Source organism: Vulpes lagopus, chromosome 14 (genome assembly GCF_018345385.1).
Source record: "Vulpes lagopus strain Blue_001 chromosome 14, ASM1834538v1, whole genome shotgun sequence".
Taxonomy (NCBI): domain Eukaryota; kingdom Metazoa; phylum Chordata; class Mammalia; order Carnivora; family Canidae; genus Vulpes; species Vulpes lagopus.
Window position 1 is genome coordinate 15,434,462 of NC_054837.1, and position 18,045 is coordinate 15,452,506.

Sequence of the window (18,045 nt, forward strand, 5' to 3'; positions counted from 1 at the left end):
ATTATGGAAGGGCAAAGAATAATTTAGCTTTGAGTACTGAGGCCTTCACTGTGCCATAGAAAAGATAGCAAACATGACACAAGGCTGGCAGCACAGCCTATCAGATGTCAGTATCCTGCAAGGGCATTCTGCACTCTCAGCGTGTTGTAGAGCTACCCACAGTTCCTAGAGAGTTTTAGAACTTTCTCAAGAAGTTAAGTTTGTGTCCAGTAATATATGTTCCCCATTTCAGCACATGCTCCTTTGGGTAACTTCTAGTGCTGTGCCCACTATCGTTGTATAGTGGCAATAGAATTGCAGACTTGCCTGGCTAAATTTGTTACCTGAGGTCATCAGCACCTTATTGTACATTTGAGATTTGACTTCGGAGGTCCGCTTTACCCAGTGAAATCAACATCTCTGGATTCTCTGGCCAATATGCTTTCCCATTTCACCAAACCCTTCTTGATGTAAGATACACTTCATCTTAACCAGAATATTGAGAAATAATCTTGGCAAAGTATTAGATAACCCATAATTTAGTGACCATCAGAAGGGACTTTTTCCCCCCTTTGAATCTCAGATAATCTTACAGGATAATGAGATTCTTTCTATATTCTTTGATAGGGATCCCTGGGTGGCGCAACGGTTTGGCGCCTGCCTTTGGCCCAGGGCGCGATCCTGCAGACCCGGGATCGAATCCCACATCAGGCTCCCGGTGCATGGAGCCTGCTTCTTCCTCAGCCTGTGTCTCTGCCTCTCTCTCTCTCTCTCTGTGACTATCATAAAAAAAAAAAAATATATATATATATATATATATATATATATATATATATATATATATATATATATATTCTTTGATAACTTAGAGTAAATAGTCACCCATGGTAATTCTAAGCAGAGGATTTAGTCCTGACTGTGTTCTTACTGTGTGCTGGTCACCCTACATGCTCTAGGTGGGAGCTCAGTGATTCCCCACAGCAACCTTTTCTAGTGAGGAAATGAAGGTCCAGAAAGGCTTAAGTGACTGACCCCTGTGTCACTGCTCCTGATGGGAGAGGTAGGCCATGAACCCAGGCAGGCATGGTGACTCTAGGAACCTGCTCTTGTAATTTTGCTCTACTGCTGAGCCCTGTAGAAGGGTTATTTTCCATTTTCTAAAGTTAATGCCAAAGGAGTTTACAGAGAAATTCTTCCAAGACCATGAATTTCATCGTTTCCCATGTTCTTATATAGTCTTTAGTCTCAAATTATCTTCCAGGATAAAGTTAAACTTAAGAGGCTACTCAAGATTATCTAGGTCTCTCCAGTTGTTACAAATGTCCAGAATAAAAACTATTGGCTCTAAGCAAGCCTGACTCTTGTCCTCTAGAAGTGCCATGTTCAGCCCCGGTAGGTTCTTTTCTTCTTGTTCTTTTCTTCTTGGCATTGTCTATAACCTCAGTTTCCCACACACAGTTCAGCTCTGTCCTGGGCAGAGGCTTTCCTTGACTACTTTTATTCTTCCCTAAACGCCATCCCTTTTTGTCCCATCTACTCATTTTGACATCTGATCATGTATTTCATGTGTACGTATTTGTCTCACACTCCATTTACCATAAAAGATTGAATGTGTTTCTTTAGGATGTTTAATGTATACTTAATAGTGAATGAGGGGGAGAGGACAACATTCAGATTCTTTGAATTCTGAAGCAAGGCAAGGAAATGTGTTGCAACCTTTGAGATGGTTATTTCAGAGAAAAACTTGAAGCTCTCCTGAGATTTAAACATGAATGTAACTTTAGTTCCTGGCAAATGACCAGTCCTTTTTCTGTTTCCTTTCTTGGGAAAAATCAGCTTTGTTCTTTTACTATTCTTCATAAGCATTATATCTTAACCATCTCTAGTCAGCCTTGAATGATGGAGAATTCGTAAAGCTTTGCCAACTCCTGAATGGTCTTGTTCTCCAAAAGTTGAAACAGCAGAGGTTTAATTGAAAATCATTTTAAAATTTCATGGAGTTCCAGTTAGGAGCTCATTTTTGTAAGCAGAAGAGTCATTTGCCAGGAACGAAAGTTACATTCATGTTTAAAAATGAAAAGTTTAAATCACCTGAGAATGCAAAGATTAACTATATGTGATGATTTACATCAAAGAACATTTTTGAATAAGTATACACAAGAAATTGATAAATTTTATTTTTTAAATTTCATTCTTGAGTGGAGAATTAGTCAACAAGGCAAAATATTTTCTTTGTATATAGTTCTAAGTCTTCAGTTTTGCGAAGTTTAGAGTTTTCTAAATCAAGAGTGATCTAATCCCAGAAGAATATCAGAGATACTTCTATAATGTATTGTTTCCTCTTTGTGGTAGGTTTCATTTCTCATTGCTGTTCCCTTTTGTTATGTGGAAAACACTGCTTTCCCTTTCTTTTTGATATTTCTCCAAAACTTTATTTTTATTTATTTATTTTCTCCAAAACTTTAAAGTCTTGTTTTGTTAACCAATTTGTGTCTGGTTATTTTATTCCTTTTCCACAAATCAAGATTTGAAGTCCTTTTGTACATTTTTCCCATTGTATCTCCCCATTTTTTCCATCTCTATCCCTACCATGTTTTTGTTTTTTTGTTTTTTTTAGAGAATGGAGTTTTTTTTTTTTTTTAAGATTTTTATTTATTTATGAGAGACACAGAGAGAAAGAGAGATCGGCAGAGACACAGGCAGAGGGAGAAGCAGGCTCCATGCAGGGAGCCTGATGTGGGACTCGATCCCGGGTCTCCAGGATCATGCCCTGGGCTGAAGGCAGCGCTAAACCGCTAAGCCACCTGGGCTGCCCTATCTCTACCATGTTAATGCAAGTTACTGTTATCTCTTTCTCTTGAACTTTTCTAGTTGCTTCTAGATTGATCTCTTGCCATCCATTCTTTTGGCTCTTTATAAGTAATGGTGCTGTGAACACTTGTATACAAGTTTCTGTGTGGACACATTTTTATTTTTATTGGATGTGCATGTGCGCACGCAAACACATGCATTCTCCGACAGTTGGGTAGAATTGTTGGGTCATATGATAATTCCTTACTTTGTGAACTGTCAGACTGTTTCCAAAGTGACTGAACCATTTTACATTCCCCCAACCATGTAGAAAGGCTCCAGTGTCCATATCCTTGTCACCACTTGTTATTATCAGGTTTTGTTTTGTTTTTGTATAGAAAATTTAATGGGTGTGAGGTGGTATTTCAAGGTTTTGATTTGCATATCTCTGCTGATTAATGATGTTGAGCATGTTTTCATGATTTGTAATTTTCTTCCCACTTTCCTTTTAGGCATTAAAAAGTTTATAATTTTTTTTAAAGATTTTATTTATTCATGAGAGATACAGAGAGAGGCAATAGGCAGAGGGAGATGCAGGCTCCCAGTGGGGAGCCTAAGGTGGGACTCAGTCCCAGGGCCCTGGGATCATGACCTGAGCCAAAGGCAGACACACAACCACTGAGCCACCCAGGTGCCCCAAAAGTTTGTAATTTTGATTAAGCCCAATTTACTTATTTTTTTCTTTAATTGTTTCCAATCTGAGAAACCATCATCCAGTCTAAGGTCCCAAAGATTGGCATCAACATTTTGTTATAAGAATTTTATAGTTTATGGGTCACCTAGGGGGCTTAGTTGGTTAAACATCTAACTCTTAATTCTGGCTCAGATCATGATCTCAGGGTCATGAGACCAAATCTGTGTCAGACTCTGTGCTCCACAGGCAGTCTTCTTGAGATTCTCCCCCTTTCGTCCACGTGCATGCTCGCTCTCATTCTCTCAAAAAAAGAAAAATTTTACAGTTTTAGCTCTTACATATAGATCTTTAATCCATTTTGAATTAATTTTTGCCTCCATCCACTCTTGCTCACCCCAGTTAATTGTCATTTACTGACATGACTCTACTAAAGTGACAAAGTCAGAATGTTCTTAAATCTTTGGGTCATTCTTCTTAAACCCTTTAGTAGCTTCCAATCATACAAAGAATAAAGCCCAAACCCTTTGGCCTATAAAATAGGCCTATTGTGATCTGTCTGCCCCCTGCTCAACTCGCTGGCCTCATCTTCTGTCTATCCCTCTGTTCTTCTTTCCCTATAGTCTAGCCATGCTGAAGGCCTCAGAGTGGCCCAGGCAGGTCAAGTCTTTAACTGTTTTAGGACTTTGGGGTCTGTCTCTTCATGTGGCTGACCCTCCATACTCTCAGATCACCATTGTCTTGTCATATTCTCAGGTAGGCCTTCTTGAGCACCCTTAAACCAGGTACTTGTTTGTCCATTCTTTGCCTTTACTGAACTTTGGGAGGGGTAATTCCCTGCCTTTGGTTATTTACTGTTCTATTTGCTGCTTTCCCTTGTAAGGTAAGATCAGAGGAAAAATTGCCCATTTGCACACTGTTATTTACATAACCCGTGGCACAGTGGACACTCAGTAAATTGAGTGAATGAATGAGGTGTGCCCAACGTATTGAAAGTATATTTCAGTTGATTATAAAATGAAAGATTTCTTATGGCGAATTAGTCTGGTCTTCAGATTCTTCCATATGTTTTTCTACATTTTAAAAAAATTTTATTCATGAGAGACAGAGAGAGAGAGGCAGAGACACAGGCAGAGGGAGAAGCAGGCCCCATGCAGGGAGCCTGATGCGGGACCTGATCTCGGGACTCCAGGATCACGCCCTGGGCCGAAGGCAGGCGCTAAACTGCTGAGCCACTCAGGAATTCCCTGTTTTTCTATATTTTGATGTTTATCCACAGTAGGTTGTAGGATGGAAAGATAGAACTTAACAGTTTGCTCATTTTGTTGACAAGGTGGATGCAAAACTTTCATGGGAAAAGTGCAGTTTGAAATGATTTGCAAGGGTGTTAGGTATCTCAGGAATAAGAGTTTTTTAAAAAGAATGTTTCTGAACATTTGGGTGACCCAGTGGTTGAGCATCTGCCTTTGGCTCAGGGCATGATCCTGGAGTCCCGTGATCGAGTCCCACATCAGGCTTCCTGCATGGAGCCTGCTTCTCCCTCTGCCTATGTCTCTGCCTCTTTCCTTCTCTCTCTGTCTCTGTCTCTCTCATGAATAAACAAGTAAAGTCTTTTAAAAAAAAAAATGCTCCTAGATCAGAAGTTCAGTATACATTTTGGTCACTTGTTAAATATCTTTTAAACCATGTAAGCCCTTTGTTTTCCTTTACCACTATGGCAACGTTGTCTTACCACTTACCAGGTTCACAGCCATTGTTATATGGAAGTTACATCTGTTAGTTACATCTTAATATTATCTCCTTTCAACATAATTGATGGAACATTTTGGTTGAATTTTATCCTGAAGTGCACTGTTCTTCATGTGTATTCAGAGTTAGAGGTGGGGGAAGGACTTTGGCAAAGAATTTTTTGTGCTCTTGAACATTATTTTATTCCTGACTCTTAACCAAATCTAGAAGTGTTTACCTTGAGTTAAGCACTGTCATGAGTGTTGGTTTGCCACAAGAGAACATGATAGTTGGGAGAACAAGAAGAGGAATGTCCTTGTTCATTTGTTTTTGAGGGCCTGCCTCCATTTTGTTAATTCGGTTAATATTTGTTCCTTTTCTAAGACACTAAGCTTCCAAAGCAGAATTTACTTGCTAAGTAGGTGATACTGAGCTAGAAAACTAATACGTATGCTGTTAATTATATATAAATGGTGCACTTGAACTGTCTTGTTAGGAATATTTTAAAGTTGCCACTAATGAAAATTTCTCTCCTTTAAAGCAGAATTGAAATTTAATTTTATTTATTCCATGTATACATTTTCCCATTTCCCGGTCCATAACTTAGATTCACTGAGGAGAGATGTTTATTAGAATCTCATGTTAAATGTAAAAAGTGAGTCATTTTGAAACAGCTGGCTCAAAGGTTTGGTCTTTTTTTTTTTTTTTTTTAAGATTTATTTATTTGTTTATGATAGACAGAGAGAGGCAGAGACACAGGCAGAGGGAGAAGCAGGCTCCATGCCGGGAGCCCGACGCGGGACTCGGTCCTGGGACTCCAGGATCGCGCCCTGGGCCAAAGGCAGGCGCCAAACCGCTGAGCCACCCAGGGATCCCCGGTTTGGTCATTTTTAACTAAGTATAAAAAAGTTGATTGTTGGAATTCACATAGTGGAAAAGTATCCTGGAAATAAGAAAATAGGTATTTGGGAGCAAGATGAAGACGTGTTAAAACTTTGTTGTAAATTTGGTTCTTGCTGGCATTTAGTGACTGACTGGCAATTGTTTTCTGTTTGGGTCAGCAAACTAGAGCTTTTGAGAATGTTTAAGGTTTTTAGACTGTTGGGCACTATGGGAATAACTAGGATAGTTAAAATCTGTTTCTGAGCTAATTCACAGCTATATTTTTCCTGCCTTTTTCTTCTCTTTTTTTTTTATTTTAAATATTTTATTTTAGAGGGAGAGAGCACAGGTATGTGAGTGAGGGAAGGACAGAGGGGGAAAGAGAGGGAGGGGAAAGAATCTTGAGCAGACTCCCCTCTGAGCAAAGAGCCAGGACCCTGAGATCATGACCTAAGTAAGCCAAAACCACCAAGAGTTGGATTCTTAACCAACTGAGCCACCCAGGTACTCCTTTCCTGCCTTTTCCTAAGGTGACCACATGAACCAATGATCTGTTTGTCTTACTCTCAGACTGACAGGCTTGTAGCTGATTAAAAAAAAAAATTATCCATATGTGTTACATTCTACCCTGATGAGAGCTCTCCCACAGTTAAAAGGATTTTGGTTCTTTAGCAATGGAACAAATTATTTGGACTTCAGGTATTTTTTTACTTTTAATGTGAAATATTTTCAGATACCTTGGCTTTATTTTTGTCAAGTTAACTCCCCTTTCCATGAATCTTCCCTAGATTTGGAAAGAATGAGCGCTCAAAGAATTAGTTCTCTTTTACTGTTTTCAGGGTGTAAAGACACAGGTAAATCTCTTTATGCCCTTGGCATTTTGCTAATGATGTCATATGTAATAGTGCTTCAGCTTTTCCTTTCCAGTGGTTTAATTTGCCACAGTAGTGGAAGCTCCAGGTCATACACATGTTTTTGTGTACTGAGGAGGTGACAAAAGGGCTGTCCATGTTACCTCTTCTGTAGCTGCATGGCTGTCTAGCTGGTGTGGGGTTCCTTATATTCACCTTGCTTTGCTTCCAAAATTCAACATAGGGATGCCTCTAGCCATCTGCTTAATCTTAGTAAGGCAGAAGTTCTCACTGGGCCCCAAGTCTCCTTGGTTTGTTCTTTCTCCTAGCTTAGGATATTAAGTTGTGTTTGACAGTTGTCAGAGAAGCAGTTCTGATACAGGAAAAAGTATATAGGGCTTCAAGTTGGAGGATATAGTGTTGACATGTAGTTATTTAGCCACTTAAATGATGGTTATATGAAATAAATGAATATGTACCTTGCAGTGCTGTTGGAGGATATGAATGAAGAAAAGCATGTGAAAGTACTCAGCTTCATACCAACTTACAATTAAAGAGCAGTACCACTGTTTATTGAGCTTTTACTGTATTATGGAATGTTCTAATAAACACTATAGGTATTATCTGATTGAATCTTCTTGATAACCCTATAGAGTAATACGAACTCTTCAACTCATGGGGAAGTTCAGAGAGCCAATTGTTGTGTCCAGGGTCGCACACCTGCTAAGTGCTACCGTTGGGATTTGAATCTGATCTGTATGAAAAGCCTGTGTATGTAAAACTGCTCTCTTTACAGCAGGCTTGAGTCCTTAGAAGTGGTCATTCTATTTGCATTTCTTTGAAGACTGAAAGACTGATTTTTCCATTTGTTAACCAGTTGTGTTTTCTTCTTGTAATGTGTCTGTAGATGCCTTTGGCCCATTCATCTGTTTGGATCTTTGCTGATTACCTTATGAATTGGCACAAACTCCTCATGTATTATATACTTAACACTTCTGTGACTATACTTGAGGCAGCAAATGACATTCATCATCCAAACATACAAAATTTTATACTTGGAAATGTTTTAATATACCATTTCTCTGTAGGTTCCTCAGATTGTCACTTTTCTTTAAGTTTATTCTGTCAAGAGTATTTGAAGACTTTTATTCAGAAATACTCCCGTATTCTAGAGACTCTTGTGTGTTAAACAGTGAATGTGGTCTAACCACATGAGAGAACTTCTGTGTTGTATTATGTGCGGCCTGAATAGCAGTTAACTTTCAGATTTCACCTTAGGGATGTAGAGCAGAAGCCCAACACAAAATTGTTTCTTTTCCCCCTTTAAATCCTGTATATAGTTAAATGTTCTCAGACTGTTGTTTTTATATTAATTTTCCACTTGATTACTTTGGGATTGAAAATGAAACATGTTGATAACAGTTTTGAACATGAATTATGAAACTTGAACATAATCACCTTTGATGACAGCACTCTTTGAGGTAGCCTGATAGATGCCAACAAAGAAATGATGGTACTATCAAAAACATAATTCACTGTTTCTCTCTTCACAGCAAAGTTCCTGCATTCGTCAGGATGATTGCTCCAGAAGGCTCCTTGGTGTTTCACGAGAAAGCCTGGAATGCATACCCCTACTGTAGAACAAGTAAGCCTGATTCCTGGCAGCCATTCCACCCCTCTGCCCCACTGCTGATGAGGAGATGGACTCCTGGTGCTGATGCCTTTGAGAAGGCATCTTCTCCCGGACTGCATGGCCCATGGGCAGGGAGGGCAGAGTGGGTAGGGCTCCGAGTGTCCCATTAAAGAGACCATATTCTGACAGTGGGCATACTTGCGGCTGGGCCAGGACACAGGGTGAGGTGGGGGTGCGGGCGGGAACCCCTTACTAAGGAGACTTGGCCCCCTTCTGTCAGGGACCTTCTCTTTCATCTTGCAGCTGTCCTCTTGAGTCTGAACCCCCACTGAGGGGCTGGGGAGAACCCTAGAGACCAGGCATGGATGAGGAATCCTGGAAACAAAACCAATTAAAATACGTTTCAAACCCGTTAAAAAAAAAAAAGAAAAAGCCCTCTGTGGGTTCTTGGGTAGTCACTGCAGGTGCTGTGGCAATGGAGAGATTTCTCTGGGTTCCTCCCCCTAGACCTTTGTGAAGGGCATTAGTTCATTCCCAGATGAGAGCCCCTTTGAGGTCCTTGCTGACCACTTTGGCTCCAGGGGTGAGACCTGAAAGGTTACCCACACTTTAAAGTGTCTTTTGGTGTAGTTTTAATAATATTTTTCTCATATTGCCACATATAATAGGGGAAGAATATAGCAGATTTCTGAAGCAGTTTCCTGTTGTTTGCTTAATTGGCCTTCAAATTGAACTATTGCTTTTGTGACATTATTCTACCATTGTTTTAAAATTAGATTATTGACTCTATAACCTAAGGTACCCTGTAGCGTCACTTGTGTAGAAACTTTTGCAGACATTAATTACTAAATGCTTTGTGATTTTGGGTAGTTTAATCAACATGATGTTAAATAATATGATAGATTGTTTTGCCATTGATTAATATTCTGAAATTTTCCCCCTTTTATTGCCCACCTGTCCATTATGCCTCAGTTGTAACGGTGAGTAAAACTATTTTTGTGTCACATACTCTTAATCGTCAAATTTTGCTTTACATAGTAATTATTTTCAGTCATTCCTTGCTTTTTAAATTAAAGCTACCCATCGCTGCATGGCTCCTCCTCTGTGCTCTTTTCACCAGCCCACACTCCACCCCATGTTCCCAGTGTTAATGGGTTTTTTCCAGCCTTGTCTCAAAATCTCCCTGTTGACTTTATTTTGCTTGTGCTACTTCTTTTGAATGCCATATTTGCTCACCAAACCTCCCAGCTTCTTTAATATTAGCCCTGTATGCAGCATGACAAGTAGAGTAGTTTAAATTATTTAAAAGCATGCATTTGGTTTCCCTGACAAGTTTATAAAAATAGGTAGCTAATGATTCTTTGTCACTTGAGGATCAGTCTTATAGAGTCAAAGCACGGATGCTTATGCTGGGGAAGGCTCCCACAGACAAAAGCCCCAAAGAACTGGTGAAAGATCACTGTCATTTTGCTGTTGTGTTTTCTGCAGAATGAATATATGAAAGATGATTTCTTCATTAAAATTGAAACATGGCACAAACCAGACTTGGGAACATTAGAAAATGTAAGTTTCAACTCTGGGCTTTCAGTGCAGTGACCCTTGGAAATGGGAATACTATAGTCCATTTTGTCATCACCAGCGTGATGCCAGCTACAGGAGACCGGTACCTGAACATACCAGGGCATGTCCATTTATAGTGAGGCAGGCAAGCAACCAGCAACTAACGGGGCTTTCCCTGTCGGCCCCCTTGCCTTGGTGAGAGAGTGGACTGTGGGGAGAGTTGTTTTTATCAGCTCTCTTTATCTGGGACAGGTAGCGGAGAGATAAAATTCATAGACAACCCCCAAACCGATTTAGCCATTAATTTTAGATTTCTTTCATGTTTTCATTTCTGTATGTTTGTCAGAGCTACTCTACCAGGCAAAATTGACTGCTTTAGTTTTCACCTCCACTCTGCTGGATTAATGTCAGAAGTGGCCAAAAGGCGAGAGGGAGGAGCAACTTTGAATATTTTACAAAAATGTTCTAATTTTTACAAGTTGGTGCACATTTATCCTCCAATAAATTTCTGGAAAATCATTTAAGACTCAGTGTAATCATTAACTTTTGATACGGTATTTCGGAGAACTTGGGAAGGCATCTGGTATTGATGTCTTGGCCTAGTGGCTGTCAAAAGTGTGGTCTGTGGACCAGCAGCAGCATCTGGGAGCTCCTTAGAAATGCAGATATTCTCAGCCCTCACCCTATACTTACTGAATTAAAATCCCTGAGGGTGCGGCCCAGCAAGCTGTGTGTTGTGGTGCACGCTCCAGTTTGAGAGCTCCAGTTTGAGAACTACTGTTCCAACCTCGTGATGTGCTGTTATAGGAGAGTAAGTTCATGTTGTGGTGGATTCCGCTTTTATGTGATTGGTGCCAATTAATAGAACTTTTGAATTATAATTGGTAGTATTTGACTTGAATTTTTCTTCCAGGTGATCATTTGACATTTCATGTTTTTTTCACACTAATTCTAAAATTTAGAATCTAAATGAAGATGATTGGGTAGGCTTTGGTCTGTGTATGAGTTGATCTGCCTTTTCTAGCTTCCAAATGGACATATCTTTGGTAGTTTGTAAACAGTTCTTAATTGGTTCAAAGAGTTTTAGAAATAAATGATTAAACATGAGGAATTGATATCCTACAAAACTGAAAAGCTTTAGGGTATTCAAATTCAAGATAGGTTTTAAACCTCACAGTGCAGCTTTTTGAAATCTAATTATAATGCCACCTTATGTTTGGCTAGGACTTAAAGGTTATCAAGACTTGGTCCTGTATCGTTGTACTAAACACAGATTACATACATTCTGTTAAATAACTTCTCTTTAAGGACTGACAGAAAATAATGGTGACAGATTTCTGTTAATCTGGCAGCATCCTCACACCTGCTCCATTTATTTCTTAGGGATACAGGGTTAACAGAAGATATCTAGATTCCTTAAGACTTCAGACCACTAATTCAATGAAGTAGCAATTTGGAGTTTTTGTATTCCTCATAATGTACTCTTAAAGACTCAGATAAAGATTATTAATGTAAGTGTAATAGTTCTGCCTAGTAAGAATAGTCTACAGTTTGTTGTGGTTTATTTCTCTTTGTCATTTACAGGTACATGGTTTAGATCCAAACACGTGGAAAACTGTTGAAATTGTCCACATAGATATTGCAGATCGAAGCCAAGTTGAACCAGCAGTAAGTACTGCATACTACTCAATGACATTTTAACCTGTTGCCTCTTACATCTGGAAATGATCTTCTTTCTCTCTTGTATGACCTGCATTTCTACACTGCAGTGAGCCTGGAGTTTGGGCATGGGACTTTTTGTAGCAAAAAGACCAGAGAATAGGAGAGAAGCTTATTTGGTTTTTTTGTGTAGATTTCACCTTTGCACAAATGATCCCTTTGAGAAATCCTAGTAAACCTGAGAAATATAGCGGTTTGCTTTCATTGTGGGGAAAAAAGACTAACAATATTATTTTTTAAAAGAATTCTCCCTTGGGCTTCTATAAATAATGTGGGTCCCTTATACATTTAAAGTATGATTAAGCTTAACAGTTGTGCAGTTTTCTACTCTTGATTTTTACTGGATGTAAACATTCATACTCAAGGCTTTTGACTTAATAACCACCCCTTTGCCCCCCGACTTTCAACAAAAATGAAGACCTGTGTTCTCCCAGAGTAAGATCCTTGTATCACTTTGCTGCAGTTTGAAAATATGAACTCAGTTCTTATCTTAGAATATGCTGGTGCTGCTTGGTTTTGCAGGGCATAGTTGTGGATTTTTTCTATGTAAAGACAGCCAGTGACCCTCTTTATGCTAGTCTAGAGAGCAGAAGTTTTGGAATAAGAGTTCTCTGTCATAGTAAAGCCCAGCGTGTTTATTTAGTATTTTTATTTCGTGACCTTTCCATTTCATTTTCGTTGCTCATTGTCTGAACATAAGCAGTGTTGTAAGCCGAACAGAAATAACCCAAACATAAATGTCTGATTTTGCTATTGAGATTTAAAAGTAAACCTTCTAAAACAGTGGTCTCCCACCTTTTCTTTGAAATCACTGGGGTTGAGACTGCCAGCAGTGATTCTGCTAGGACCCCCTCTCTGATTAGAAATGTGAGCACAGCTAATGAGGGACCCTTGTCATAGAACTTCAGTTTTAGTTGTGCTGTGATATGACGTTATTTCAATTTTATGGATAATTCCACTTTTGAAATTATCTAGGACTTTTTTTTTTTTTTAGTCCTCAGAAGTGAATATACCGTTTTATTTATTTTTTAAATTTTATTTATTTATTCATGAGAGACACAGAGAGAGAGAGAGAGGCATGCTCCGTGCAGGGAGCCCGATGTGGGACTTGATCCCAGGACTCCAAGATCACACCCTGGGCCAAAGGCAGGCGCTCAACTGCTAAGCCACCCAGGCGTCCCTATATACTGTTTTAAAAACAACATTCAGATATCTGATTCGCTCTTTTATTTCTCTGTCTTTTCCAGCCATGTTTATTGAACATGAAAGAATTGTGGTGGTAGGAGGAAAAATCCTGGGAGTAAGTAGTGAGTGAGTTCGTTAATGGGCTAGGTCAGGATATCCTACGTGCTTGGACCAACAGGTCACAAGATAATGCTGAGCAGCAGTATGGGTGCCCCAGGGAAGGCATTCAAGTTATATTGTTGGTGTTTGAAAAAGTTGTGCTGGCCAGACAAAACAATCGGATCTTCTGGTTCATGGGTTTGCATTCCAGGTTGTTCTCCAGCAGAATACAAGGCACCTTTGGTTTTGCTGGGGTCATAAGAGTAGTTCTTTGTTCTTGTTCTCAGGCTAAACTGGATGCTCAGTCAGTGTTTGCAGGCATGAATGCAAGTAGATAGAACAGTTAAGGCCAATTGTGCAAGAGCCCTGGAGGCTCCTGGTCTCATTCCTTCCACCCCAGCCTAGACCAGTGAGGAGAGAAGGAACTGCTGACCTCAAGGGGTGTGACAACAGCACCAGAGATTGGTGTTCCAGGTAGAAGGCACTGCATACGCATAAGGCTGAGCGGATGCTTCCCTGCGTGGAATGCTCTTTGGGATGGATATGTAGGGAAAGAAGGGATTGGACCCGAATGAGAACTGTCTGTACTGTGAGTCCATGGAACTGTGACTAAAAGCATACCTTCTGAAATTAGATCAGCTTCGGATTCTCAGGTTCCACCACCTGCTGGCTATTTAGTCTTGGATGGGTTATTTACTTTCTATGTGCCTGTTTTAATTTATGTAATGGGGCTAGTTATCTCACAGCATTAAATGTGAGCACTTAGAGTAGCGCCTAGTTTCCTAAATGTTCACCAGGATTGGCATCATGATTGGCCATAGTTGTGCAGGAGTTCTGAGAACTGTGTTCACACCAAGCATTGTTTGGGAGTAAATAAGTAGGTATGTGTGGTTTTGTTTTTCAGTGTTCCCAGGTCCTGTTTTCCAAGTTTCATTGTAGAGATTAGTAGTAAGATACAAACTTATTTTAACGTTGACTGAATTTTATTTTATTTTATTGTGATGAAATACACATAGCATTTACCATTTTAATCATTTAAAAATCTACATAGTTCAGTGACATTTAGTACAAGTACCTTCACACCATCGCTACTGTCCAGTTCCAAACATTTCATCACTCCAAAAGGACACCCTGTACCCACATGTAACAGTCATTCTCTACTCCTCCCTCCCTCCCAACCTTTGGCTACAACTCCACTAACCTGTTTTGTGGAGTTAACTGTGCTGGGTAATTATGGGAGTGGAATCATAGCAATATATGATCTTCTATATCGATCTATTTTACTTTAGCATGTTTTCATCCCCCCTGTGGTGTGTGTCATTACTTCATTTCTCTTTATGGCTGATAATAGTCCAGTGTATGAATATACCATTTTTTGTTTATGTGTTATCTGGGGACGAAGTTTTGGGTTGTTCTACCTTTCAGCTGTTGTAGCTAGTGCTGCTGTGAAAAACCGTGTCACAGTAGTTATTTATTATTTATTTATTTATTTGTTTTCTCAGTTGTGAATACTAAAAGTACAACTGATACCATTTAGGGATTCTTAGACCTTCTCACGTAAAAAAGGAACCCAGACATACACAGTGACTGGTGCAGAAGGGAACTCTGTGTGCTAGGGGGCGAGGGACCCCTGGGCAGTGTTATAGCCTGAGGATGAGAGCTGGAGCATTGAGCTGCCTGAGGATTTGTGAAGGCTAAGTGGGGGCCGAGGGGCTGGTGGGGGGGGGGGGTGGTTGTAGGGCCAGCACCCATTCTGGTGAGAAAGTAAGGAAGAGACTTAGTGGGGCAGGGACTCTGAGTCTGCCCTTTTCTTCTGCTTGTGCTCTTCTTCCCATGCTTTTGGCATAAACATTCACCCTGACAGTCTCCCTTTAGGTTCTACCCCATTTATTTTTGGCCTTGAATAGTTAATGTTTATCCTAGGAATTAGTATCTAATGCAAACACCCAGACCACCTGGCCATCATTACTAGATCCAATTTGGTTTTCTATTTCAATAATCGATGATTTGTTCATTTGATTCTGCCCTTTTTTTTTTTTTTTAAATATTTTATTTGAGAGATTGAGAGAGAATGCATACAAGCAGGGGGAGGGGCAGAGGGAGAGAGAGAATCTCAAGCAGACTCTTGCTGAACTCAGAGTCCCATGTGGGGCTAAGTTTCACAACCCTGAAATCATGACCTGAGCTGAAATCAGGAGTCAAGACACTTAACCAGCTGAACCATCCGGGTGCACGTTGATTCTGCTCTTTAATGTTCTTTGAAAATTTTGGTGGGTGGTGTTGGGAAAAGGAAGCTGAAGCACACATTTGCAGTTCTCAGATGACAGTGTTGTCAAAGCAATCGAGTCCCTGCTTAGTTTGTGATGTAGGAGTAGCCCTGCAGTAGCTATCCAAGATGGGGATAGAACCTTTGAGAGGGTTGCAATCCGGGTGAGACAAGCCTAGCACAGTGAAACAGTGAACAAATGGCAGAGGCCTATGTACGGTCCAAAGTGCTGCGGGATATCAGAGGAAAGAACAATCTGGGAAGACAAAAATCTGGGAAGACTGAATGGAAGAGTTGTAACATGAGAGAAAGTATTCTTAACTTTTGTCTCTCCAGCTTCTAGAAGAGTGCCTGAACTGTATAGTAGGTGCTCAGTGAATGAATGCGGTGTAGGCAAGCAGAAGTGCAGGAGTGTTACCGGACACTGAGAGAAAAGTTGGAATAGTTTTTAGAGTTGAAGGGGACCTGAGATACCCAGGCCTCATTGCCTTCAAACTATGCTCTACATAATCCTAGGAATTTCTTGGCACTTACCAGTTTCTCAGGCTGTCAGGATGGAGTGACTAGAACACAGATCTGAGGAGTTCCCTCTGTCCCCCTCTCCCAGCACAGTCTGCCTCTCTCATATTAGTTTTCACTGTACAGTATACTTTGAACACATGGTTCCATAGCTATAGAAAGTTGGACTTCAGGGCTAACTACTTGGTTTTACAAGTGAGAAAACTGAAGCCCAGATATAAACTAATTTCTCTCAAGGTTACTTAGCCAGTGCCAGAAGCGGGAATTGTCTCAGTCCGGTGATCTTTCTACAGACTCAGGTCCTTCAGAGCTTCACAAGGTTATGTGGTTAGAGATAGATAAAAAAGAGTATTATAGGATGCTTCCATTTGTAATATAAAAGGGGAAAAAAACGGGGACACCTGGGTAGCTCAGTGGTTTAGTGCCTGCCTTCAGCCCAGGTTTTAATCCTGGGGTCCCAGGATCAAGTCCCACATCGAGCTCCCTCATGGGGCCTGCTTCTCTCTCTGCCTGTGTCTCTGCATCTCTCTCTCTCTTTGTGTCTCTCATGAATAAATAAATAAAACCTTAAAAAAAAAAAAAGTCACTGGTGGTATTTTTTTTAAAAAGTAACAATTTAAAAAAGAAAAAAACGTATTTGTAGGCATGTACTTGATTGCTCATGTGTAGACAGTCTAGAAGAATGTGTAAGATGGTAGGAAGAGTGATTCCTTCATGAACGGTAGTGAGGGAGCTAGATAGCTGGGGAACGGGGTGGAAGAGTCGTGGTCTGTCAGAACCGTGTGCAATGAATTGGGAAAGTCCTCCTCTCGCTTCATGTATCCATTTGCTATTGCTGCCTGATAAATCACAAACTTAGTGGCTAGAGTAATGCAACCTAATCAAAGGAATGACAGTTCTCCACACATTACAGGTTCCACCTATGCTCACAGGAGGAGCTTATACAGGAATGTGACTCATTCTGGGAGTCATCTTAGGGGATGTCTGCCATGCTCTTGGTCCATTTTTAGTACCAAAAACTTTTCGAGGATTAAATGGACACTAGAATTGAGAACTTGGTAACTATGACTGGACCAACAAGGTAGATTTTTGATAGGGAGACCTTGTGAAGGTCTGGTAATGTCTGAAAGCTCAGGCTGTGGTACCTTCACCCTGGAGATTTTGGTCTCAGTCTAACTCAGTCCACTGATTTCCATTTGGTTATTAATGAACGAACACTGGTTTTTCTTGAATGAGCTAGTTTTCCCCTGGAAACTTCTTAAATGGTTGAATTTCTTTCCTATTACTTGCTTTAAAAGAAATAAAACGGTTAGTAATTTTGAAAGGATAAATAGCCAAGTCTCCTCCCTGATCAGGAGAAAAGTGAAATAGTTGGTCATTTAAGAAAACCAAGAATTTGGAGGTAAAGTTTACATCTTTTAACTCCACCTGGTGGGGGTTTCCTGTCACTGCAGGTGGATTTAATAAACATACAGCTCTAAACATTTTAATTCAGAGTGACTGTTGATTACATTTAGGATTTACTCTCTCTGCTGGGTTGCTGGTTTCAGACAGCTCATATATCACTCTCGTTGTAGACTTGCTGTTTTTTGGTTGTGCTTATGAACTGTACTTCATCATGCATAGAAGGAATGTGATTAGACCCACAGAGTAAATATTCAAGGGGCTTTGACATATTTACATAATCGAAGGGTGATACTGTCACAATAACTCTAGGAACAAGGATTTGTTGTAAAAATCTGTCAGTGTGACCCAGGGTCACAGAGTAATTTGCTTCAGAAATCATATAGTACGCACATAAATATGATTATATTTCTCATGAATATATATATTTAAATGTATGGGTTATTCATTTTTTGTTGCTGGTTACTTATGGAAAGTCTATATAGGACTGTTACTGTAGCCACCATTCTTTGTAATTTTCTAGAAGATGCATGATTGACTAATGAAATAAGCTGAGGAGTCTAAAGTTTCTGTACAGATGTCCCCACTCAATTTCCTTTGGCCACTATACAAAACAGGTTTCCTATTTTGGGGGAAAGCAGCATTGTAGTGAAGTGTTAAGGTGTTATATCCCTTATGAAGAAAGGCTCCTTCTGCTTGGCATGCTGTTCTAACAGAACACATCCCTGAGCCCTCACAT

The 18,045-nt window shown here is 40.0% G+C and overlaps 1 protein-coding gene across 2 annotated transcripts in view; it reads left to right on the forward strand.

Annotated features, from left to right (window-relative positions):
• PITPNB (phosphatidylinositol transfer protein beta) overlaps window positions 1-18,045 on the forward strand; it is a 64,927-nt gene that overhangs the window by 11,258 nt on the left and 35,624 nt on the right. For both annotated transcript variants that reach the window (XM_041728830.1, XM_041728829.1), the window contains exons 4-7: window positions 8,475-8,566; window positions 9,527-9,534; window positions 10,043-10,117; window positions 11,699-11,782. In XM_041728830.1, coding sequence (XP_041584764.1) covers window positions 8,475-8,566; window positions 9,527-9,534; window positions 10,043-10,117; window positions 11,699-11,782 — 259 coding nt within the window. The remainder of the gene's footprint in view (window positions 1-8,474; window positions 8,567-9,526; window positions 9,535-10,042; window positions 10,118-11,698; window positions 11,783-18,045) is intronic.